At 40.3% G+C, this 25,116-nt stretch overlaps 1 protein-coding gene across 1 annotated transcript in view; it reads left to right on the forward strand.

Moving 5' to 3' along the window:
* ca10a (carbonic anhydrase Xa) overlaps positions 1-25,116 on the forward strand; it is a 222,516-nt gene that overhangs the window by 17,239 nt on the left and 180,161 nt on the right. The window contains exon 3 of the mRNA XM_051416835.1: positions 10,344-10,418. Coding sequence (XP_051272795.1) covers positions 10,344-10,418 — 75 coding nt within the window. The remainder of the gene's footprint in view (positions 1-10,343; positions 10,419-25,116) is intronic.

Consider the following 25,116-nt stretch of genomic DNA (forward strand, 5'->3'; position numbering starts at 1 on the left):
GTTCAGAGGTTTCAGTGACACAGTTTTGGGCTGAGAAGACCAATTAAATAGAGTTACTGTGATACTGAAGCTGTAACACGCAACCTTTTTAACATTTAAACAATCAGTCTGAGCCTGCCTTCCTCTGTTTGCCTGCATATCTATTTTCTCTGAGGTTTGGGGAAGTGTAGAATAACAAAGATATAGTGCACTGTCTTTCTTACAGGTTTCTAAGGGGACATGTTGAAGGTTGGATTTAGGTTTACAGCTGCTGCCATCTTGTCAGTATTTGTTTTGGAGCCAAAGCAAAGAGAGACAGGAGCTCTCTCTTAGTTTTCTGAGGTACCTGTCAGTCAAAGCAAACACAACCATAAACATACAACTCTTTAAGCCATCTTATCTGCAAAATACGCCCCCCAAAATGCACGTCAGAAGAAGTGAAATTAGCAGTTCCGATCATCAGGTGGAGAAATATGAACTCCCATTTCTTTGTGTAATTTCAAGCACTTTTACACAACCATGATTTGTCCATTGGGATGTTTATGAGAAACATCTCCTGTAAGCATATCATAAGAGCAGGGTCATTTCCTGAAATCTGAAAACCGGCATTTTGGAAGGGGGCTAAATAATAATGCCTCAAATTTAGGCTAGATTTTGGCAAAACTTGCATGGCCATTTTCAAAGCACAGACTAGTTTAAATGGATGAGAAAGCTGAGAGGACACATTTTGTTTTTTAGTAGATACATTTTAGCCATTTCCCGCTATCCTAATTCCCCATTGCAGCATTTTAAGGTACGTTTTTATGCACATTTTAAATTTGCCCCATTAATGTTCCAGTGTGTAGGATTTAGTGGCACCTTGCGATTTAGTTTCACATTATAAATCACTTATCACTTAAGAAACAGAAATGCCATATTTCCCATGTTCTCTACATTGGTTTTCACTGTTTGAGGTTGACTGGTGTTGAATTTCATCATCGTGTTACGCCCTCATCTGCAAATATTCAATGGCACCCGACTGGAAAATTAGCGCCAACAGCTGTGTAGTGGATGGAAAGTTGCATTAATTTGCATTTTCTTTTGCCCATTTTCTCATCAGTTAATATGTGCGCTACATTCGGATGGAAATAACCTAACTTGAGTGACTGGTGCCTCCTGAACCAGCACATGAAGACAGAGTAGCATTGGGCCGGCATATTGCCCACTGCATCCAAGATAGGAAACCAATTGGTTTGGTTTGATTCAGTCTTCAGGGCCCAGATCTTTCACTTTGTGACACAGAGGCAAATATGCCCTGGCACACACACACACACACACACACACACACACACACACACACACACACACACACACACACACACACACACACACACACTCACACACAGCTGGGGCTATTAAAGAGAGGCACCAATAGGAGCTTGGTGAGAGATAATTGTCTCATAAGTCAGTAAGCACAGCTGTTGGCAAGGTCAAGTTTCATTTATGGACGCATGTCGCCACTCTCAGTTTTGTTTCTCTGTCTTCTCCAATCTGTCTTTCTTCTTCTCTCTTTCTCCCCTTTTCTTTCCATCTGAGCCAGTCCTGTACCTGTCTTGCTCGCTGTCACTCCCCTCTGTCCTTCCCTCGCTCTCTTTCTGCATGGTTGGGCTTCAGGATTGCTTGTGCCCTTCAATGAATATTAATGGAAGAGTTTGGATATTATATGAAAATGAACTGTTTATTTACAGTCACTCTCTATTTTGACTTTATGGGAGGATGGTGGGGGCTGGCTGCCAGACTCCCAAGTATGAGGATGAAATAGGCCGGTGCTGTGCTGAATAGGATTCAGGTCAGTAAGAGGCTGTGGCCAACCTGATCCGTCATACAGCTTTAGAGGAGCCTCCTTGCTTCAAACCAACACTATAGCAAAGGCATGGTATTATTTGGAACCAGGTGGCGAATGGATGAGGTCTCAAGTGGTTCTGGGTTTGTCTTAGTGGTACATGTACTTCACATTTGTTTTGGGTGGTTCTGTGAAGTAATTTATGTATGTATTAGTCAAGAGACAGATACCAGACTCTGGACTTGACTGCTTGTCTGAATAAAGCACTCCTATACTTACCTAAAGTACTAAAGTAGACCATTGATCGGGCCCCAATGATCAGGCCTGACCTGACCCCAGAAAACATCTGTGCGATGCCAAACTGAGCCCAACCTACGGAATCAGTTTTTGACCTGAACCGGGTTTGTTGGGTCCAGTCAGAGAATCAGAGTTCTAAACAGAAGTAGCAATATGTACAAGTACTGCTTTGGTTAAAGTATTAGGAATATAATGTAATCCAAAGTTTCCAAAGTAAAAGTATTTAGTTAGAAGAGTACAGTTTGGCGTGGCTGGGTGGTAAAATACTGGAGTATATCTGGAGTTGTTCAAGGTTTCAGATCAGTGTAACAGGAAAGGAAAGGAAGAGAGTGGAAGAAACTAAACGAGAAAAGAAACTAACAAAAAACACAGAGTAATAGGTAAGGACAGACAAATAACTATAATAATAATAACTGTGTTTATAGCACGTTTTTTAAAAAAGTTTAAAGTGCTTTACATACACACAAAAAATAGCAGCAATAAAGAATGAAATTAAAAGCAATATGAGGCAGAGAGATACAACGACAAACACACCAACAGACAGAGATGCAATTAAAAAAAAAGATTAAAAACATAACACACATAAAAAACAAATACAATACATAGCAGTGTGTGTGTCATCAAAATAAAATCATAAGAATACACTGGAAATATTCACATCAAAGCCTGATTCTAAAAGTGCGTGACAGAAGGAAGGAAGGACAGAAGGAAAAGAGAAAAAGAGGAGGAAGCAAAACAGCAAAAACAAAATTACTCATAAAAACTGCTTAAGAATGTTTTTAAACTTCCAAAAAAGAGTTTGCATTACCTAAAATTCTAAATGTAATCAATGAACAATTTTCTTGGGTTAAAATAACTTTTTGTATTACTGTGAAGGATAGACAGGAGGAAGAAAACCATAAGAGGAAACCTAAAGAAATGGTGAGACAGAAAAGAAAGAAATAATGATGAAAGATGGAAGGAAATAAATAGATTAATGGAAAGAAAAGAAGGAAAGAACAAAGGTAAAATAAAGCAATGAAAGAGCATATTGGAGATGTCTTTACAGCAGTGGAGAAAGGAAGGACAGAAGAAAGGAGGGAAAAAGGGAAGAAATAAGCATGGAAATGATGAAGAAATAAAAGGAAAAAAATAGTGGGAAAGAAAGACAAGAAAGAAAAAAGAGAGGAAGAACTAAGAATGTTGAATGGAATGGTGATTTAGTTGATGTATTTACTGCCACTAAAAAGGAATCATATGAGAAAATAAAGAGATGTGAGGACAAAGGAAAGAAGATGGAAAGAAATAAAGTAAGATGGAGTGAAAGTAGGAAAAATGAGGAAAGAGGAACAAGAAAAATTGTAAATATTAGAATTATAAAATTGGCTGCAACTAAAGCTGTCACATAAATGTACTGTACTGGGGTTGGATGTGTATTGCTTTCCTCTAACACTGTAGTGTACAAAATGTGTATAAAACTGTCTAAGCATGATATCTGTACTTGATGTACTTTGTAGTTAATGATTGTGCAAATCCAGTGAAATCCATGGGTAGTAAAGTTTAGAATGGAGATAATTTCTTTTTCTTTTTGAATGCTACTTGGCCATTGTTCTGTGATCAGTTCAACATTCAAGCAATTGATCAGATCAATTTACTTTTCCTGCTGGGGCAAGCTCACATTTACATACCTATGGTGAACTCATAGAGCTGATGATCATGAGCTAAAACTACCAGTTGGTGATTTGTTCATTTTTAACTGCGGCCCTAACCCTAATCTCTATATTCAGATATCTGCATATGAATACAGAATCTGTAGGGTCCAAAATATTGGCATTGGAAGCCTTCTGGTTTGTATATTTATTTATATTTTGTTTGTCTGAGTAGCATTCAAAATATTCCCAAAAACATTGCCTGTTGCCCCTAGATCATGGTCAGACAGTAGCTGATGGGGTCTGAGATGGCCCAACCTTTATATTGAAAACTATATCTCTAGTCATGTTTCCCCTAAAACATTTTGTTACGGAGTTTTGTCAGGATTTGTCTGGGGGAGTATCTTCAGCAGCACAGATGCTATTGAATAATTATAGAAATGTAACGGGATCCCTATGAGCGGCTCGTTCTTTGTAGTGTAAGTCCTGCTTCAATAAAAGTATTATGAGTAAAAAGTATATCCCGAGTTGTGACTATTTTAATAATGGTTAAAACTGCACACACTCATTAAAATGTCTCCACCATCTAGCTCCACCCATTTTCAACACTTTCATAACTAGATTTCACAATATTGCCACAAACACCCGAAGTACATCCGAAGGAAATTGTAGAATTTGACACTGTAAGACTTGTTTGGAACACTGCTTTCTCAATTAAAGGTACAACACTTACCTGCCAGCTCAAAGCACATTCAAGTACATACATGTGCACAGTACATCGTACACTGCTTCTGCAACTGTCATTGCTGCTCTGTACTTGTCCCATACACTAATAAACTAGGTAAAACTGTTGTGGATGTCGGATAGAGAGAAAAGTTGGTCAATTAAGGGTTCAGAAGAACAACTGAGTTCTGTTTTTTAGAATGACACATCACATCCCTGCACCCTATAGAAAAGCATTCAAAAATAATTTTCCATTATCAGTATGCAGCATCCACTCTTCTTCTACCTCAGAAGCTACCTAATTGATTGTTTAAACATCATACCTGTTCTGCACTGTGCCTATACTGTCTATCTAAACAGCTCTGGGACCCGATAAAATGGAAAATGGTGATCCATCAACCCCTCCTCCCATATACCACCTCCTACAGCGTCTCGTCTGCATTTCCCTTTATAGATTGGAGGCATTTCCTTTCTGCTGATGTCAGGAAGTGTGTTTTGGGGCCACAGCCAGGCATAGTGAGAAATGGGACAGTGCTTGTTTTGCTGCTTCTTTCCCTACCACTCTCTTCTGATGAGCCACAGGAAGTGATTATGTCTCATCTATTCGCTACCAGTTGCTATCACTTCCTATCCAGCAAAAACAGAAGCCTACATGATTATGAGTCTGGAGTGTGCCATCACAACTTTTTTACGCTTAATTAAATTGATATTGAATGGAATACATAAAATTTAATTTCTTTATTCATAAACTTGGCTCTTTCGCTCAGATCCCACACATCATTCCTGCTAATCCTGCTCCTGTTGCTGCCCTGTGGGTTGGACTTAATTATATTTTAGGTTGCACACTGCCTACCCATCTTTAAATTAAAGAAGATACATAAACATGGCAGATATAAACTAGTGACAAAGTGAAATGTATAAGCCTTTTTCAAAATTAATTTTGTGATCCATATTCAAATATATCTATCAGATGTCAGGCTCCCCATGTCCACACTAACAACACAGAGAATCCTCTGGAGCTTTGACAGTCACTAGAAGCACATTCACGGAAGTTTTAAAAGTTTCTGTGTGGTACGTAACATTAAGTAAACTCCCAGTGTCTGTGGTAGAGTTTCAGCCTACAGCCACAGTCTGCACAGTCGAGACATTGGTTTTATAGCAGTAAGTGGGGAGGGGTGGTTGGCTGGTGACGAATGCTGCCATCATATACATCCTCTGCCTCCAGATCAGCCAAAGGCAAAATTCAACTGAAATAGCCGGTTTCAACCATTTAGAGGGCAGTCGTTATGCATATTTATAGCACAATATGTAGAATTTATATACTTTGCACTAAACATAAAGACTTGGAACCCAACGAGTTCCACTGCAACAATTTGAGAAAACTGATTGCCTCAAACCATTTAAGTTCATTACAACACAATTTGAGTAACTCAAGTATAGTATTGATTAATTATTATATTTTCATTAGTAGTTTTACCAGTTCCATTTAGTTAATTGAACTTAAAACTAATATCACAGTCATATGCAGCTTTTCTCCAAACGTATACTCACAGGAAAGGTCAAGAAGCTGCAAGCTTATACAATAACCACAAATCAAGAATAATAAAAAAACTAGTAGAAAAAAGGTTAAATAAAGAAATTAATATATTATTCAATTATGTATGAGAATAATTCTTAATGTTTTACATAATATATTACATTATTAACTGAACTTAATTGTTTATTACACATTGAAAAAGTCATTACATGGTACATTCCAGACTCAGTATACTTAGCCCTACATCTTGATTAAAAAAATGAAAATAGTATCAAAAAGACTTTGTTCATTAGTCATACTTTATATTGCATGCATTTTCTTTCCCATTTACTACATCTTGCATAATTGGGTAATTCATATATTTTCACATTTTTCAATTTCATATTCCTCATAATATATTTTGCTGTAATTAGTGCTGCCGTTTGGCGGCTGCAGCAGCTCAGTTTTCCCACAGGGATCATGAAAGGTTCAATTTACCTCACAGAATTTATCATTGTAGTATCTCAGCAGCAATTTGTCTAAAACTGATGGTGATAAAATTGTTTCACATTCACTCTAATTAGACTGAAATAACGGGGAGAGTGGGCATATCAATCCAAAAAGGGTGTTTTATTCTCTTTTTTTAGCAGGGACAGCAGCTGTGTTGTTACAGCCTGTTATTGCAGCGCACATGTGCAAAGTAAGAGAGGACTGTATCTTTATTCTTGTCGGTAGCTTGTAAGAGGATCATATCCACAGGCCTCTGAATCGCCTTTATATTATTACTTACAGTAGCTAGAATCCCAAGGGCTCTCTCTTACACACACTACCGCCCCTACACACACACACACAAACACCCAATAACACTGTATACTATTGTTCTGTCTGACCGCTCATTATATTTCTTACTGCTGCACTTTTATCTCATAAAACATGATGAAAATGCTCTGCAGTTGATAAAGTGGTTCACCATCATCACACTACATTATCTATTCAGCAGTGAGATTAGCTATATGTAAATGTACTGTACAGCGTAGTGAATTATCTATGTTGTCATACTATGTTTAGTTAGAGCAAAAAAGAGAACAGGGGCACCAGCCTCAGGTGTGAAGTTGTAGAAAACAGGGACACAGCTCATTTAATCTGTGCGTCCTGTATGAAATTAGTGGTGTTTGAAGCTTGGTGACAGTGGCTAGAATTGTTGCTAGTTTTGTTCATGACAAAACTAATACGAAAAGCATTGCTTTTAATTTCACAGCATTGCATTACTAAGTAATCTGTTGCAGTAATATGATTACTTTCTAGATAACAAGTAGTGTAAAAGATGACTATTTAAATCCAGTAATTACAAAGCAGTTACAAAACTGTAATGCCCTGTTGCTTCAACATTTTGGGGGGTAGGGAGTTGGATTGTGAAGTGATATTTATTTCAATTCTGTGCATATTTGCACTTGTGTACTTTCTTCTTTAATTGTGTAATGAATGATGCTCAAATCTGCACTGCTGCCTCCAGCTGTTTATTTCTCTACCAACTGGGGTCTGCTAACAACAGAATGTTAATAGGTCTCCCACGTACAACCAGCTCTGGTGGAAACAAGCTCCAAAAAATAAACTGGGACAGGATACAGGAGACTGGCAACACATTTTTTAAGTAAACAATGACTTGGAAATAACAGAATCATATTAGGTCTCCCACAGCCAGCTTTAACAAAAAATACAAAAAGATCAGGCTGGTATCACCAAATGGCGTATGAATAAAACATTTATGTCTCTACTGAATTATATTGTGCAGAGACGCCGTGTCATTTTTAGGTCAAATGTCATAGAGAAAAAAAAAAAGTCAGATGACATAGTGTAAAGAGAAGTTAGGGTGGATGGATTGGTCAAAAAAACGGGACTTTCACCCAGGAGACTGAAAAATAAAATACATTTAAAGTACTTGTATATGTTTTAATCTACCTATTTAAGTTCATTTACGTAACATATTTAATTTTTTTTGTACCTAAACTTCCACTGTGTCACAACATTAGCCACATATTAATTATTATCAATAATAATAATCAACTGATTTCACATCTTTTCCTGCACGTCCAAATCTCAATCTTGCCATCTCTGACATTGTTAAATGCCACACAAAAAGCTTCAAATGCGTAGACATAACATCCAAAATGTTTATAAAAATGCTATTTGCTAATGCTATTCACACGTAATCCCATGCTAAAAATAAAGAAAGAACCAGGTAATGTAGCTACCTGCAAGCTCCACCACAGAGTTTATCACTGTCTGCCAAGGCTGCACATTACAGACCACTCCCCATGGGAAAACCAATATAATGCATTAGAGAATAATACATAGTCAAATAAAGGAGGGAGTAAATAAGTGAAATTAACTCTCTAATAGCATGTAGAGTAATGGACTTTACTACACATTCAGTGGAAAGGCTAGTCTGGTAACATGTTAGCTTCACACAGAAGCAATGTGTTGGCTTGTAACCGCAGACTGGCTCCTCATTAAAGCACTCTCATTTTCCATTGTACGATACAGAAGATGTTAGGTGTGGACGTGTTAGCTTTGGAGTTGTTGAAAGGCACCTTTTAAAGGAGCTTGTGAGTGACAGAAGGTAATTTAGTAATGTACCAAATGAATTTCACTGTTGAGCTTTGTAAATTAGTAATAGGTAATGAATAATTGATCACACTTTTCAAAGAACGTGCCTAACACTGTTGGGCACTGTTCCCTTTATTGTCAGCACTTCAAGATGATTTGCTATTGGTCAGTTGCTGGAATTCACGTGTCAGAGCTCACCAAAGTCAAACTCTTTGCTTCCTCCTGAATTCACCCGTTGCAGCGAATCCATTTTGGCTCAAATTTTTGCTGTGTGCGACTTTAGCCATAACACTGCATTTCACAGTGTATACCTCCAGGCTGGGTTTAGTTCAGAATCCACTCTTGGGCTTTACATGGCGGAGAAAGATTTCTTTGTGGCCCAAGAAAAAGGTACTGCTTTCCGAACACAGATGTAAAATAAAGAAACATTTTGTCTGCACAGGTAGCAAAGAGGGTTATGGGAAAAGTGTTTTTAATATTGAGAAACAGCTCCACTAATAATCCTACCAAGGCTCCAAACATCTCAGAGTCTCTCTTTATGATAACAACTCCACCAAAGCATCACAATGAATTTTACAGTGCCATGGTGTTAGTGTTAGCAATTTAAACATGGTCATATCCTGAAAAAAAGCTTCAAAAGAGGGAAAACAATTGTTAGAAACAGCAGAGTGATTCTGATTCTGTGTTTTTAGGATTCCACTTTGTGTAAAATTGACTATATACAAACTTTATAAATTATGTTGTGCTGCAGTTTGTGGGAGTTTTGTCAGGGTCCAGCAGTGCAGGGCAGGGGGCCAGCTTCCCTCTAATGGTTCAGAAAGTCTGACTCAATGCTGCCGCTTGGTTGGGTGTTGCACTGATTTTGGCGCACTCCAATCAAAGGTGGTGTTTGCTTCAAGTTCATTTTCCGTGAAAAAATGGAGAAACGATGAATCATTTTGAGAAAAAGGTTGACAAACAGGATGCAACTGCCGTTTTCCCCCTCCGTTTCAACTTGTGGCAGCAGAGATTGCCCTCTGAGAAAATAGCTTTTTCTGGACCATGTCCAGCCGGCCCACCTCTCTGAAATTGAACTCTGCTGCAGCAAGGCTGTTTGGAGGGAATAGCGGAGGGAGGAGGGTTGTTCGGCCAACTCAACTTTCATTAAAAACAAGCAAGCGGGTCAACCTCCAGACCCTCGATTAAGCCCCGCTTTGTGCGTTTGGTGAATGAACAGGAGACGGGGAAAAAAGTTGAGGTGTAAAAAGCAATATCCTGAAGGCTTGGTGGGTAATTCTCGGTCACAACTCTTTCCCTGTACTGAGACCTTTACTTAGTAACCTCAATTATACTGTACCACCCTGCTTTAATCTGGGGCTTTCTTCCACAGCTCACACAACATGACAGAATGCATTTCAATAATTACGTCTAGGGAGTCATTGCATCACAGGGGAGTATGCGTGTGTGTGTGTGTGTGTGTGTGTGTGTGTGTGTGTGTGTGTGTGTGTGTGTGTACCACGTGTGTGTGTGCAGTTGGACCGAAAGAAGAGGTTGAATCAGAGGCCTTTGCTCCGAGGCCGTCTCCAGGGAGTCTATTTGCCGAGGCCTCTTGCTGAGAAGGTTAGCAGGGCGTCTGGAAATGATGAGGCCGGTAAAGAAAAAGAAAAAAACGCAGTGTTTCAGCTGGAGAGCGTCTGAACACGGCACGACCGTGTTTTTGCTTTCTTGTCTGAATTTCAGATCGAAGTGATTGATGTCCCTTGTTCCTGTGTTTCTTCTCCTTATCTAACAGCACAGCCGAATCCGCCGAAAATTCACGAAGGATGGTGGGCGTACAAGGAGGTGGTGCAGGGGAGCTTTGTTCCAGGTAAGCCTCAAAACACTATGCAGCACTTTGATGCATGGAAGTTTCTCACAGAATACAGATTTTTCCTGCATACACTTTAACCACACTGTGTGCTTGATCCTGAAGTCAGACCTTATTACATATTTAAGATAACATCGGGCCACCTTGCCAATGGCAATAGTTTTACTTTTTCATTCTGACAAGACCTCTTCGCCCTTCCCACGCAGATATCGCTTTCTCGCTGATTGATTGACGGCAGCTCGCTGTTCCTTCCACCTTTTCCATCTTGTTGTGTATCTGCATGTCAGGCCAATTATTTTCCGGAGATTGTGTTTTTCTGCTGAGCCCAGGTGCTTTTTGATAAAGCCTGCAGCTGGCTGTGTGGGGTGGTGTCTATGCTTTCAAGGACCAAATGTCTGCGTATGGATGGAACAATTAGGAGAATTCAAAAAGAGGACATTTTGCTGGTATTCACTTCTGGAAGCTTCAAGGTTTACTTTAAGGTTAACGGTGGGGAATGGGATTTCTTGTATAAGAGATCATAAGATAGGTAAAGGTTTGGGTTGACTTTTGTAGATTGAGACAATATTCTTAACTAACGTAAGGTTTAGTGAATTGGAACTTAAACCAAACTTTCACCTAGGGATGCACACAGATACCACTTTTTACATTACTTACATTAGGGCACATAAGAGTACTGAATGATACTATTAGAGTTCTAACAGTTCTTCATTTCTATTCATTTTCATCAGATGTTGCTCACTTTCTGACTGTAATATTTGAAATGTTGCAAAAGTTGCCTAAAATATTGCTGACATCGCTTCTCCTCTGCCGACCTGCCCAACTAACAAGATGTTAGATAACGTCACACTGCTGTAAAGTAGTATCGGGTGAGGTATCAGTATCGGACTCAATACCCAATACTGGTATCTTTATCACAATAAGGATTTCCTGTTTGCCCGGGGCTATTATAATGTCACTTAGGTCATGCTTGCATGCACATGCTCAGTGCTCTCAAGAGAAAATGGCGGCACAAAGTTTATGAGCTGAAGTGCAAGTCAGCATTTTAGTTATCCTGGAAACAGGAGTTTAGTTGGGTAGTGGTAGAGGAAGAGGGCAAACTCCAACTATGCATTGTGCACATCACTGGAGTGCCATAACAAGAGCCGACAGCATCTCGCTTGCATGGCAGCTAAAAGGGTCTTTGTTGTTATCTGAAAGCCACTAAATAAAACTATTTGTATCAGGGCAAGTTAAAACTGACTTTGAAATAAATAATTTGAAGCGTGATAAAATATGTTTGACATGAGCGTTTTCAAAATGAATTTTAAAATTTCAAATTAGTCGTTAGGGTGAAAGTTGGCACATTGTGGTGAATACTGAGGTTAGGGAAAGGGCCTTAGGGAATAAAAGCATAGCTGCTGTGTAACAGTGAGGTAGTATGGTATTGTGTACACAGCAAAATACAGGCATCTGTTTCCCAGTGCAAACACTGAGGCTCTTCCTGCAAGTCCAGGCATACATAAATAAGTGCCTGTTTGTCCTTCCCTCTGGCACCAACCACTTTTGGCGGTTTGCTGCTCCGTTTATATCTCGGCTATCTCTTCTAGCAGTTCTCCACGGCACACTTGCTTTACTAACCACCATACAACAGCTGGAGCAGTTAAACACTATTCATGATCCTCTCTTGGCCGTGCAGAGAATTCCCAACCCTAGTTACCTTGTTCTGCAGCCGGCAGGATTCAGTAGCAGGGACATAAAAGAGAAAGGAAGGCTTTTTCACTGCAAATGAAGCCCACTTTAATGATGCGCGGGGAAATAATGTTGATGGAACATATTCTCTTTGTACTCGGTCTACTTGGACAGTGAGTGGTGATAAAAGATTTCATTGAAAACTGAATACTGGAATTTTTTGTCATGCGATATACACACGGGCATTTCGTTAAAAAAAAAGGTATTACAGCACTAGCTCATTTCAGAGTAATAATATACTCCCTCAGAGCCGTAATCCATTACAACGAGTGTTATATGACTTTCCCCATATACACTGCAGCTATTTCATATATTGCTTATTAGAAATGATCAGTGTAACAACTCAGGAGACGCCTGCCGGGGATAGTTTTTGAATATTTTATCATCTGACAGTTATAGGACTTATGTGTTTGACTGGCAGACAAAATAATATTGTAGGAATTGAAATGGCAATGATTCTGCTCCCTCACTGGGAAAAGCAATAATATCACTGTAAGGCTCTGCTCCGGTACAGTAGTGCTATCAGACCTTTCCTCACCCGTTAATGGCTTATTTCTCTTCCCTGAAACATCTCGTGGGAGAGGTCAAAAATCGCCGTCCAGCGTCTCCGAGCATTCGCACCCCGAGGTCAGCAAAGCAAATGTAATCGCGTTCTTGGACCCCTGTCACTGCGGCTGACCTTTTTTGAATATTGCTTATCCTTTCTGCACTCTCATTTAGCTTTAAATTTAGTAAAGGTCAGATATAACTCTTAAGTGCTCCCCTTTTGCTCTCACCTCCTCTTTCCTGGCCGCGACTTAACTCTCAGAGTCGAAGGTTAAAAGGTATGCAATCCGTCAACAGTTTCACTCTGCATGTCTTTCTGCATGTTCAACTGAACCATTTATTCCACTACTAGGTCTTTTTGCACATTAGTGTGTTCATTTCACTGCAATTTACTGGAAGCACACGGGACACGTGTGATTTATTTAATTTATGCGCTCATTAGTTTGTGTCTGGTGTGTGACTTTATAATTTAACTGAACTTTAATTAATGTTGCAGTGCAAACACACAAATAAATTATCTAATTTTGCCAAACTTACAACTTCCTGCTGTGTTGTAAAAGACTTAAACTTATTATAATGTCAAAGGACCAATGGAATGGAAAATCATTCAAGCCGGCTAATAAGCTGCCACTGTAATGCCCTAGTTATCTGATGTAACCATATTACCAATACTAATAGTATGTGTTGTTTTTGAGAATGTGAATAGCTTAGATTATAATGATAGTACTTTAAAAAAAGATTATCATTGATTGGTACAGGTCAGTCAGGCCATCACAGCTGTATTACAGAAAATATCTGAATACAAAAATGAGTATTAAAATAAAAATACAGACAATAAAATGAAGGTGAATTAGTATATTAACAGCTGCCACGATATCAAATTTTTACTACGTGATTATTGTGGCCAAAATAATTCACAATAACAATATTATCTCGATACCTAGAGAAAATTTTAACAATGAAAGACTAACGCAGGATGAGCCTGTTCATCAGAAAGTGACGGCTCTGTGAATAAAGCTGTGTTCAGGTCTTCACCATGCCCTTATCCTGTGAGATTTATTTAACTTAATATCTTAAATAATAACCTAAACTTTAAAAAGTATATTGGATCGATCCATCATGGATCAGGCTGATCCATATCCTGTCCTTCAGCATTTATTCCAGCAACACTTTGCAGATATATCACAACTCAATGCTGCATTTGATCTTAAATATTGATGTCCAGGCTTGAAGAGGTTGAAGAGATGCTGACAAAAGCCTGTCTTCAGCTCATCCATACAAACTGCTTTACCTACATAATAAGACATACAATAAGAAAATACTTTTTATGAACTATCTGTGTTATTTATGGTATTGAGCCACTTTGTGATTGCTTCTCTGTGTTTATTGTTGAATGTGTAGCAGGGGCCTGTGATGGACATGCATGCATGGGCAAGAAAGAAATGTTGATTTACAGAGTGAGGGCCTCTGAGTGCCTCAGGCTGTGTGCATGTGCTTTTCTTATAGAAATGATATTGTCACATTTATGAAAGGTTTGCCTCCTGCGAATGGCAATATGTACAGTGGGCGAAGTCTGACTGTATTTAGGTGAGTGTAACAGAGGACTGCTGGTTAATGTAATTTTAAACTCTGTCTTATAGCCTGTCTTCTTTATTTTGCTGAGAGTTCTTTATTAGTTTTAAATCCGAGTAAGTCTTTCCTGTCTCCCTGCTTCTATAGTAACCCTGGGCTGTAGCCACGGTTGAGTCCAAGTCTGTTCAAAAATTGACCAAAAGTTTTTTTGTAGAAACATTTCTGATGAATGGTTGTTGTCAGCATTAACCTAACTTCTGTGACTGCTTCACAATAAAAACCACCATGCATTTCACCAGTTGAATGCTTTTAATGTGAAGTAGTATCAGCATTAGCAGTAATTGACACACAGCTCCTAACCAACTGTAGGAGAATGACCACTAAAGCGCATGGCAGTTATAAATGAGATAAGATTACATAAACTAACGCTGGATTGCTGATTCCCAGCAAAGGAATGGGGGACACCGCCAACTATGAAAACTACTTTATAGAGTCCAGTTTTCAGTCTTTAGGAATAGACCGATTATCAGTCTGGGCAATTATCAGATCCAATTATTCAGATTTTTTTATTTATTGTCAATAAAATCAATGAACTAAAAAATTGCCTACTTTGGCTCTGATGTACCGCCCCTACCTGTCTGTAATCACCACTGTCTAGTCTCGATCAGTGTCCCACCCACAGCACTGTGTGATTGGTTGAACGCCATGAGTAATAGCCTGTCAATACTGAAGGCTGCTGTGTCACAGACGGGGAAAGGGAAATGCTCAAGTAAAGTACCTCAAAACTGTACATAAGTAGAGTACTTGAATAAATGTACTTAGTCACACTCCATCATTTATTCAAATTTTTGACACACATACATTTTTATATCAGTTGTTGGTTTCCTTGATTACAAGTAATTGGCATCTGTATCTGCCCTGAAAAAAACACATTGGTTGATTTCCCAGTCTTCATTAGCACAAGGGGTTTATTTAGTTGTCTTGGAACTGTACATGTTCAAATGTGTTCTCAGCACTTTTAGGACTTATTGTCCATGTTTTCCTTTGATAACTGAAAAACATTCCATCTGCTAATGAAGACTGGATGACGTGGTCAGAGGCTCTGGAATAAATCAGTATGTAGACCTTGAGTTAAGATTCATTTGTCCTATTGTTTAATCCTTGGCATGACATGACCGCTGTTGTCAGTGGTACAGTTCCCTCTTCCCATATGAGCCCTCTGATGGCCCATGTGCCAACAGAACGTGGGGTTTGGGAATATTTGTCCCCCACCGTGGTCATAATCCTGCTGCCAGTCTCCCATTAGGAGAGATATAATAGGGCATCAGTGCACAGGGTGGAGCAGCAGGGCTTTCCCCATGTTAGCTCCCACCCGGGGCTTATGACAGAGCTGAGGGGGAGGATGGAGAGAGGAGGAGCTGGATGGCAGGAGAGCCACAGAGAGGGCAACTGCAGGACAGAGAGCGATGAGAGTGCTCTGAGAGACTGACACAAGGATGCTTTTACAGAGCTAATGGCGTAACACTGAAATCGCTCTGGCTTTCAAACACATACACACATATTATACTGTATCCATTATAGCCACAGTCCTCCAGATATGTCCCAGGGATCCGTATTAGAAGACTTTGTTGGTGTTCATTTAGGATTAAAATGTTTAACTCCCCACTTATACTGTATGAGTAGCAGGATGAGTGACGCTTATAATTCTATTAGTCGTTACACATCCAATAATTAGGATAATTTCTAGCAAATTAAAGCTCTTTTATGATTCAAAGTAATTAGAATTTCGGGCTTTTTTCATGACAATTTATAAATACGTGCAGTTCAGTTAAAGGGCCCATTCAGACAAATGAGTAATAAACCAATTTTATAATTTACCTTAAGTCATATCTAGGCATGCCGATTGTGGTTTTATGAGATACTCCATCTGCCTCTGTGATTTCTGCCTCCACTCCAATACAGTGGAAGTACTGTAAAATGGAATTCAAAACTCAACAGCTACTTCCCACAATCAATGGGCCTCATGCAAGAACCACTCGAACGTCCAGATTTACTCTTAAGCAGCAAATATGATTAATGCGGGATACTTGGTCGTGGATTTAATTGACTCTTACAAAATGGACTGCTGGAAGAATGACTCCTAAAACCAGAACTGAGTTCGCACTTTAGCACCTCCAGTTCCATCTTCTCGAAGTTGTTAGATGGCTGAAAGAAGGTCTAGTTAATAAAAGCCGAAGAAATTCTCACATACTGTTCTACAAGAGAATGCCAGATTACACAGGGTTGTCAGTGACATTAAACGTCAGCACGCCAAAGATGTAGACTTGTGGTGCAATCCATTTGAACTGGAACACCCAGAAAACCTCAGAAGCCCCGACCACAAAATCCAAGATGGCTGTTCCACGTGTCAGCTGTCCAACTGTCTGTGGACATGTTTGTATGAGCAAAATACTACGTAATGTGTTGTTGTCAACTGGTATTGCTAACAATGGATAAAGGCTAACCTGGCAAGAGCTTGGTTTTCCGACTTGTACTGGAACGTGGTCAACTTGTGACATTCCTAGCTCAGTTTCGGACTTCTGAGTTAAATGGAACGCACTACTCACTAGTCCGCCTTTACAGCCTTGTTGTGTTTATACTCGCGCTCTTGCAAACCTTTCTTGCTCACACTTTCCAACTTGTGGATTTTATTTACAAGATTTAAGCTCAAGTCAGAAAATTAGTGGTGGTGATGTTGAAGTCTAGTCTGTAATGTAGTTCTTTAACTTAACGTTAGTTTAATGTTAGCTTTTTTACTTCTATCGTCCCATTTACGCTTCAAAAATCATAAAAGTGGTGTTAATTTGTGAAGATTATCTTGCTGAACAAAATGTGTAAGTGTCATTAACTTCTGTTCACCTCTTTTGCAACAATCCAAAATCCAATGCTAACTTCTGAGTTGGCCTACAAAAGTATGTCATCCCTGCCCCCTCCACAAGCAGAGTCGAACGAGCGATTTATGTATGACAAGTTTGTCCACTTAGAAGAGTTTGGTGAATCTGACTTGGAATGAACACTCAAAGGAACTTGCCTCAGAGAACAAAGTGAAAAATGTTTTTGCATGAGGCACAATGTCTAGTGGTAAAGTTTGTGTTTTTGGTAATTTGATAATGACCCTTTTAAAAGGTGCATTTACTGAATTTGGAGTCCTGGCTGTCAAGCACCCTCCTGATTTTAAATGGGATAAAACCTGTTGGGCACAAGCGTTGAGTAATGTACTGCAGTGCTCCAGTTAGGACTATTGTTGTGCTTTGTTGCTGTTAACAAAGCATGGAGGATGGCTCTTGATCTTGAATGTGTGAGCATCCGATCTAATCATCACACCTTATCGTACATCTCCACATCTGATGCTCCATTTTCCGAGGCCCTCCACCCCCGTCAGAGCATTTTGTCACAGCTTCTCATCGCTTTTAATCCTGTGTTTTCCCCTCCTCACACTCTTGTTTGATAGACGCTTTTGTTTCCAGCAATCAGACGAACGGCTGCAGTTTTTCTAGCAGGCTTGTGAGCTGATTAACATTTTTTATTTTTTTTGGCATCCCACCGAGAGAGCCAAGTACCAATTATAGAATTTTAGCCACCAGTCGTAAAAGTCCAAAAAGCAGTGTTGTGAAAAATCCCCTTAAACGTTTCTTTTTTACCGAATACTCCGGCTAAGCCCCTCTCTGAATCAATGGGGGCTAATTGGCAGCTCCTTTATATATGTCTGGTAGGTAGCGAGCTCTTCTTCAAGTGACAATCGCTGATCGAAAACCAATTAAAAGGCACAGACACCACCGGCAGGGCCACGCACAATTTGTCACCGGTGGGTTTATGGGAAGAAAATGGATATCCAATAGCACATCACCAGCTTGTTTTTGAGCGTACCAGAGCCAGCCTCTGCACTGGAGGTGGAAATAAGACTGGAAGCTGCTGTGGCGTGGGGGAAGGTCTGATGAGGAGAGGTCTCCCAGTGGTGGGATCAGTGCCTACAGAGTGCAGGAGACGCTCTCTGACAGCCAACACTACACACCCAAGGCTGTTTGATGGGCCTTGAGCATATAAATAAACAGATTTGGCCCCAGTGGAGACGATGGTTGCAGAAGAAATTTCTCCTACTCATCACAGTGAAATATTACCTCCTCTAGCACTATTTTTCCACTTTGGTACACAGCAGTAGCATCCTGGTGGTTTTTTTCCTCTTTATATTTTAGCGTTGAGGTTTCCACGAATGGAATATGTAACACTTTGAAAGAGTTTGGTTTGACACATTTAGAAAATATGAAAAGAGAGAAGGATCTTCCTGGATCTTTTGGGTACAGTACGATGTCTGAGGCTGGATTTTCTCTCACTCACACAGCTTCTTTGAACTACAGTCTAAAATGTACTACCTTTTTTAAAAACCCCAAATAATCCGTACAGTCTTGTTGTTCCAAACATCCAACCATTGCTTGATGATTCAGAGTTTCTTCAGCTCGCATACTGTATGCTGACATCATCTTTTGCCATTTGAGTTCATAAAATCTGATCAACATTGTCAGGGACTAGCCTGGCATTGCCAGACTTAATCACCAATGTTAGTCTTGAAACTAATTTTCTATTTCCAAGTGCCATTATAAGTGGAAAAAGACCAAAAACCTCTGGACCTACAACAAACCAGAGCAGTGGGGCATAGCATAGTTGGTATGAAACTTACCAAATCCTGTCGCAGAACTGCCAACCTGTATGCATTTTAACATCAAAGTACACTGGTACAATTTGCTACTCTAACTACACAAAATGCTGATAATGCCTGTGAGCTCAATTATGCATGAGCAGTACTTAAGTCTAACTGCATGAGGCATCAGCAACTACCTTGCCAAAAAGCAAAAGAAGAAGAGTTTGACCAATCATAGAGCAGGACTCAATTATTATATTTATTTATATTTATATATATTATATCAAATATATATTATATTAACCTGTTTCACTTTTAATAATATAGGCAGTAGCAGGGGTGGGCTTAAAACTATTTTTTGTCCTATTTACTGAAACTTTCACTATATCCTGAAAAAAGAACATGAGACAGATCAAATCTGTGAAACAATCAGGTTCCTCTGGCTCCTATTAGCACTCCTAATGGTGTTTGCAAGAATCCACCAGGGCCTGAGCAAAAACAACCAATCAGAGACAGATGGGTCCCATGTCAGTGGAGTTATTTAATGTACTACGCTGCAACAGTATTGTACTGTGGTAGTACTTAGCCAGCTTCTGCGTGTTCCGGTCCATCCAGTGCATGATGGACACTTCTCTTGCCTCCCTGTGTTGTTGCTTTCTGTCTGTGTATGAGTGTATGATGGAGTTCACATTCAATGGAAGGGAACTGTGTGGTGTTACTGCTCACTGTCAGAGAGGACTGGAGGAACGCTGGAGCCGCTCAGCAGGCCTGCACACAACACACTCTCTCATCTGTTCTCACACACACACACACACACACACACACACACACACACACACACACACACACACACACACACACACACACACACACACAGTGGAAAATAATAATTCCAACAATTTTAGCAGAGAGGAGGAGAACATGTGGGGCTGCTGTTAGGGCAGTATTTACATTTTTGGAGACCGTCTGTCAATTTCTAATTTGATATTTGGAAAATCCTGCACATGCACACTCCAGCCGGCTGAACAAGATCAGCACACACGCACATATGCACACGTGCAGACATGCACACTTGTGTAGACACAGTGACAGCTGTGGGTATTAAGTGGCAGTGTGATGGATGGGGTTCAGACAGGATGGCCCTCATAGCCTCCCCTTTATTTACCCTCCACTGACTGACAGCAGGGAGAGAGAGAGGAGAGAGGAGGGAAGGAAACTAAAGGAGGAAAGCAAAGTTTTGGAAAGGAGGACAGGAAATTGATAAAAAGATCAGAGGAAAGGAGGAAAGAAATATGGGTGAGGAGAGGAGAGGAGGAAATGGAGCATAAATGGAGGGAAGAAAACATGAAAATAGGACGGGGGGGCAGGACAGGGAAAGAGAGGATGAAGATGAGGAAAATTAAACAGATGAAAGAGGAGATGGTGCAGGACAAACTAGGAAAGGAAATATAAGCAAAGATGTTAGGACATAAAAGAAGACAATGTTAGTGGGAGGCACAGTTGGAGCGAGAGAGAAGGAGAAATGACAGCAGAGAAGGAAAGGTGAAGAGGGGAGGAGGAGAGGGAAGATGAAAGTAAGGAGATGAGAGGGCATGGAAGACGGTAGATGGGCAGGGAAGGGTTGAAGGGGGGGTTTTATGAGGAGAGAAGTCAGGTCTCAGTTAGACCAAGCAAGGAGATGAAAGCGGAGGCAGCCGGGTGGAGGTTAAGAGAAAGGGAGCGGTGGGATAAATAGAGTTGAAGGTTGGAGGGGGGGGGTTCTTAAAGAGCCACGCAAAAGAAGAAAATTGGAAATTGAAAAATATTCCTTTACGGTTGACAGTAACCCTGTGATGATGGGCACAGACACTTTCCTCACCTCCTTTTAAATCCTTCAATTCCACAGGTCAGTGTGAATCTGTGGCTGGCTGTCAGTCACAAAGCCACTGTAAGCACCGCCGGCCTCCTTACACAGACAGCAGGAAAACTTTCTTTTCACATTCTCCCTCTTTTGATCCATGCTGATCACTTAAGATATGCTCAACCAAAACTGTCTCTCTGGCTTACTCTGTACCTTCACTCCATCCTTATTTAAATCAAATCTGCCTTTTTCTCTGAATCTTTTGCTCTTCCTTTGCTCTTTCTCTCTGCGAAGTTGGTTTGGCTTTCAAGTATCAGTTTCCGGTAACACTTTATATTAAAGCTCCAGTGTGAGGATCTGTTGGCAGAAATGGAATATGATATTCAAAGGTATGTTTTCATTACTGTATAATCACCTGAATATAGGAATAGTTTTTGTTACCTTAGAATGAAATGTTTTTATCTACAGAAACTGTGAACGCGGCATGTTTCTACAGTAGCCCAGAACGGACAAACCAAACACTGGCTGCGTCAATCTAAAGTGAGGTCATGCTCATAGCTAAGCAAAACCTTAAACCCAAATTGTGATCATCAATGTAAATGATTTCAGTTCAAGTTCAATACAAGGCAGAGGGCTTTATATAAAGGGAAGAAACAAATTTCAACTTTTGTTGCAAGACAATGCAATGTCATCTGCCAGCACACTGCGATGGGCGATCAAACAGCTTTAAATGTACATTTCTGATGGATTACTTTGTAATGCTAGTGTTTACCTCACAATCACAGTCACAGAGGATAAAGTGATTGTCACAGAGTTGTAAAATCCTGTCCTGTGGTATTTCCAACCACTGTGCAGTGGTTTGGTGTCTGATAAGCCCTCAGCCTAATAGATCTATTACTCAAACCTTCATGCCTGGATCGTATTTTATTGTGTCAAAGCAGCACCACCCCACCAGCACAGGCCCAGTCTGAACACCTGCAAGCACATTGGTCCCAAATCTCCCCATGGTGTGTAATGGGTTGATCTGGATACTATGAACACCACAGCATATGATTCACATCATTTTCCTACTCATCAAGCCATGCAGGGAGCACCTGTTTTTTCCTTTAATTTGTCACCACATTTTGAAGGGGTAAATGAAAAAACGTAGCCAATGCAGTGCCTACTTGGAGCTAGATGAGGCTTTTGGTTTCATTCGAAGGGCTGGAAAATTGGGCAGCGATTACCAGCTTGAAAAGCAAAATAATGGAAGATGATCTAATAAACAACACACACACTTGAGCTGTGGAGCCCTGACACACTCACTGTGGCACACACTGTCTCACCTACAGACAAGACACACTGAGTAGATGATGCAATCAGAGAAATTACAGTTTTAATTCAGATTGCATTCTGAGGAGATATTATCTGTTCTTTTCCAAATGTTCATATGTGGTTACAACACTGATTAATATGTGTGCCAGTACTTGTTATTCATCAAGTGTGAATTTGATCTGCCCATCAAATCACCATGCTCTGGTTGAAAATGAAAAAACGCCCTTCATTGCAGTATGTTAGCTGTGCCAGTTAGCATTTGGCAGGCTAGCTGTGATTCAGCATTCAGTTCAGGCTCTAAGCAGCCATGTGAGTCAAAGCTGCGTGTATTCCGCACATATTAAAATCTCCTGAAGACAACATCGCACCGGAGAGGACCCACTGATGGCCCGGTTTATATCACACCACAAACATCTTCGCCAAATAGCATTTGCCTTTATTGATACTGATACTGTGTACTGAGGGGATTACAAACTGTGATATAAGTCAAATAATCTGTCATCGTCTGAGCCCGGTGCAGGACAAAGAAGATTACAGAGGAAAATACACGATTACATCTGGTTCCCCTCATCTGCCCGTCCTTTCTATTATGGGTTATATTCTCCTCTGTCTGCGGCTGCGTTGTGTGTTTAGCCTCTCAGAGTGTCATCCAGGAGAATTAGCATACAGTGTTTGTGCATTGCAGCTGTGTACATACAGTACAGTAAGTTGCTGATGCTTGTATTCCAGTCTTCCCTTTGCATCGCATCGGTAAATCCTGTTGTGTTAAACTCCTTACATACTCCCCCAGAGGGTAACAAATTGTGCGCAATGTTGTGGACAGATTGCTTACAGGTGCCACAAGGTGCTTTATGATTCACCTCTGCTCCTTCATATATCAGTTGCTTAGTAATGTGAAGGAAAACAAAACAATAAAATACATGTCACGTTTTTAGATTGATATTGTTTTCCAGGCTTTGGTTTGAGATTTTTTCAACAATAACCAAAGTGTCTGCCAGAGGCAGGTGAGTAAAACAATCACTATATGGAGTGACTCACTGTTGATAAAACTTCTTTTTGTCTTCGAGGATCTGCAGAGGAATGTCAGCAGAATGCAAAAGCTGAGTATTATATCACGGACTTGTGTTGTGGTGCCTGCCGCGCTCAGAGAGATGTAAAGATTAAGCTGCATCCTCGGGCTCCCTGCGTTCTCCATTTTGCTTATGAAGGCAGAACCGCGGCTTGCATAGTAAGTGCGAGGTGGCTGGCAGAGCGAGAGCGCGTCTGAAGACATTATGCAGAGTGCACCGGCAGACACTGATCGCTTCAAACACAGACAAATCAATGGCGGTCAAACACACAACAAACTCCTACAGCCGCTACGCTGTCTCAGTGAGTTAGTTTGTGAGCAGCAGAGTACAAGAGCAGGATGAACTCACTGTCAGCACAACCTAATAAGCATAAATATGACGCTTTACAAAAGGCATTCTGTAGAGGTCATTGTTTGAGCAGGGATTAAAGCACTACTTTAAAGTGCAAAAACTGTTCAAGTATGAGTATTTCATGCTCTTTGTGTAGTTTGTAGGCTTTATAAATAGACTATGATTGGGCACCACCCAGAAAAACAGTTTGACTCCTATGGCCAAATAGTCGGATTTCTTCCATCTTCTATACGTTACAACTATTTATCAAAAAGAAATTCAAATAAAGGTTCATTTGTTTGCTAATTTCCCCCATACACACAATATAATCAGCTGTTCAAACATTCTATTTTTGCTGAGCGCTTTGAGGAGTTCTCGAAGTTAATTTCAACATAAAGTTACTGTAAGAACTCCCTTACAATGGAATACACAAGGGGACATCCTTTCTATGTTTCTATGTTATGTTTATTACAAATATTATTATTTTAACCATATTTAGCCAGGTTTTAACCTAGACATCTAGATGTCTATTGACCTGTAGAAAAAACAATTAAAGCTTACAGAAATGAAACAGTACATTTCTAGCCACAGCCAACATAAACAGTTCAGTAAATCAGTCATATGGTTGGTGCCTCACACAGAAAAATAAAGAGCCTTTTGGCTGTATTAGTTTGAGTTTAGCTCATTTGCTACAGGTCTGTGACAGCAGCAGGGGTGGCCTGAACATCTGGACTAGTGGGAGTTAATTGGTGATCTGGTGGACCTGTGGACTGGCAGTGAGTCCACTGACACCCACATAAGAACTTTCAAACACATCCCATGCTGTTGGATGAGGCAGACTTGTGTATATATTGTGAGCTCAAAAATTCATAATTTCTCCATCCTTCTCTTTCTGCCAATTTACTTTGGTGCTTTCCGCCTTTACCATCCCTAGCAGAATGATTGTGTCATGCATAAATCATTATCATAAACTAATGATATAATGGATCCCTTTGAAAACATTCCTATGTGACTGATCTTAGACCCATTTTCTATACAAATCTGCATTTAAAAACCTTCAAAATTCAATTCCATAATTATATTTACCCCTTCATTTTCACTGTTTGCTGGCTTTCTCTTGGACCCACAAAACCGGCCATTCTCATTCTATCACTCCAGTTAACTGAGCTAACAACCAAGTAAATGAGATTTGCTCTTCACCCACATTCAGAGGTCAGACTCTCCCCTTTTTGAGGGCCATTTTGTCCTCCGACCCACTCCCGTTCGACCCGGCGTGCTGCCCCTATGCTTGACATTGAGGTGCAGATAACCCCATGCAAATACAAGAGCTGCCGAGGGTTGGTCCGGGGATGGAGTCTCCATTAAGTTAGGTAATACAGCGCGACGCTGTTTGAATAAAGCCCCTCAGCGGGGCTCTGCTGCAGTTCTACCCCAGTGCCTGTAGGATTCCTCACCGGACTAGATTGTAATGAGGAAGGAGTGCCTCCGAGGCGGGTGACCCCCTGCTGATAACCAAATCTGCTCCACAGATCTGAGCAAGGACACAAAGATGAATTAGCAACGTGGAATTCACGGCAGGGACTGAGTGAAATGGGCAGATAATGACATAACTATTCATTT

Source organism: Dicentrarchus labrax, unplaced genomic scaffold (assembly GCF_905237075.1).
Source record: "Dicentrarchus labrax unplaced genomic scaffold, dlabrax2021, whole genome shotgun sequence".
Lineage (NCBI taxonomy): Eukaryota > Metazoa > Chordata > Actinopteri > Moronidae > Dicentrarchus > Dicentrarchus labrax.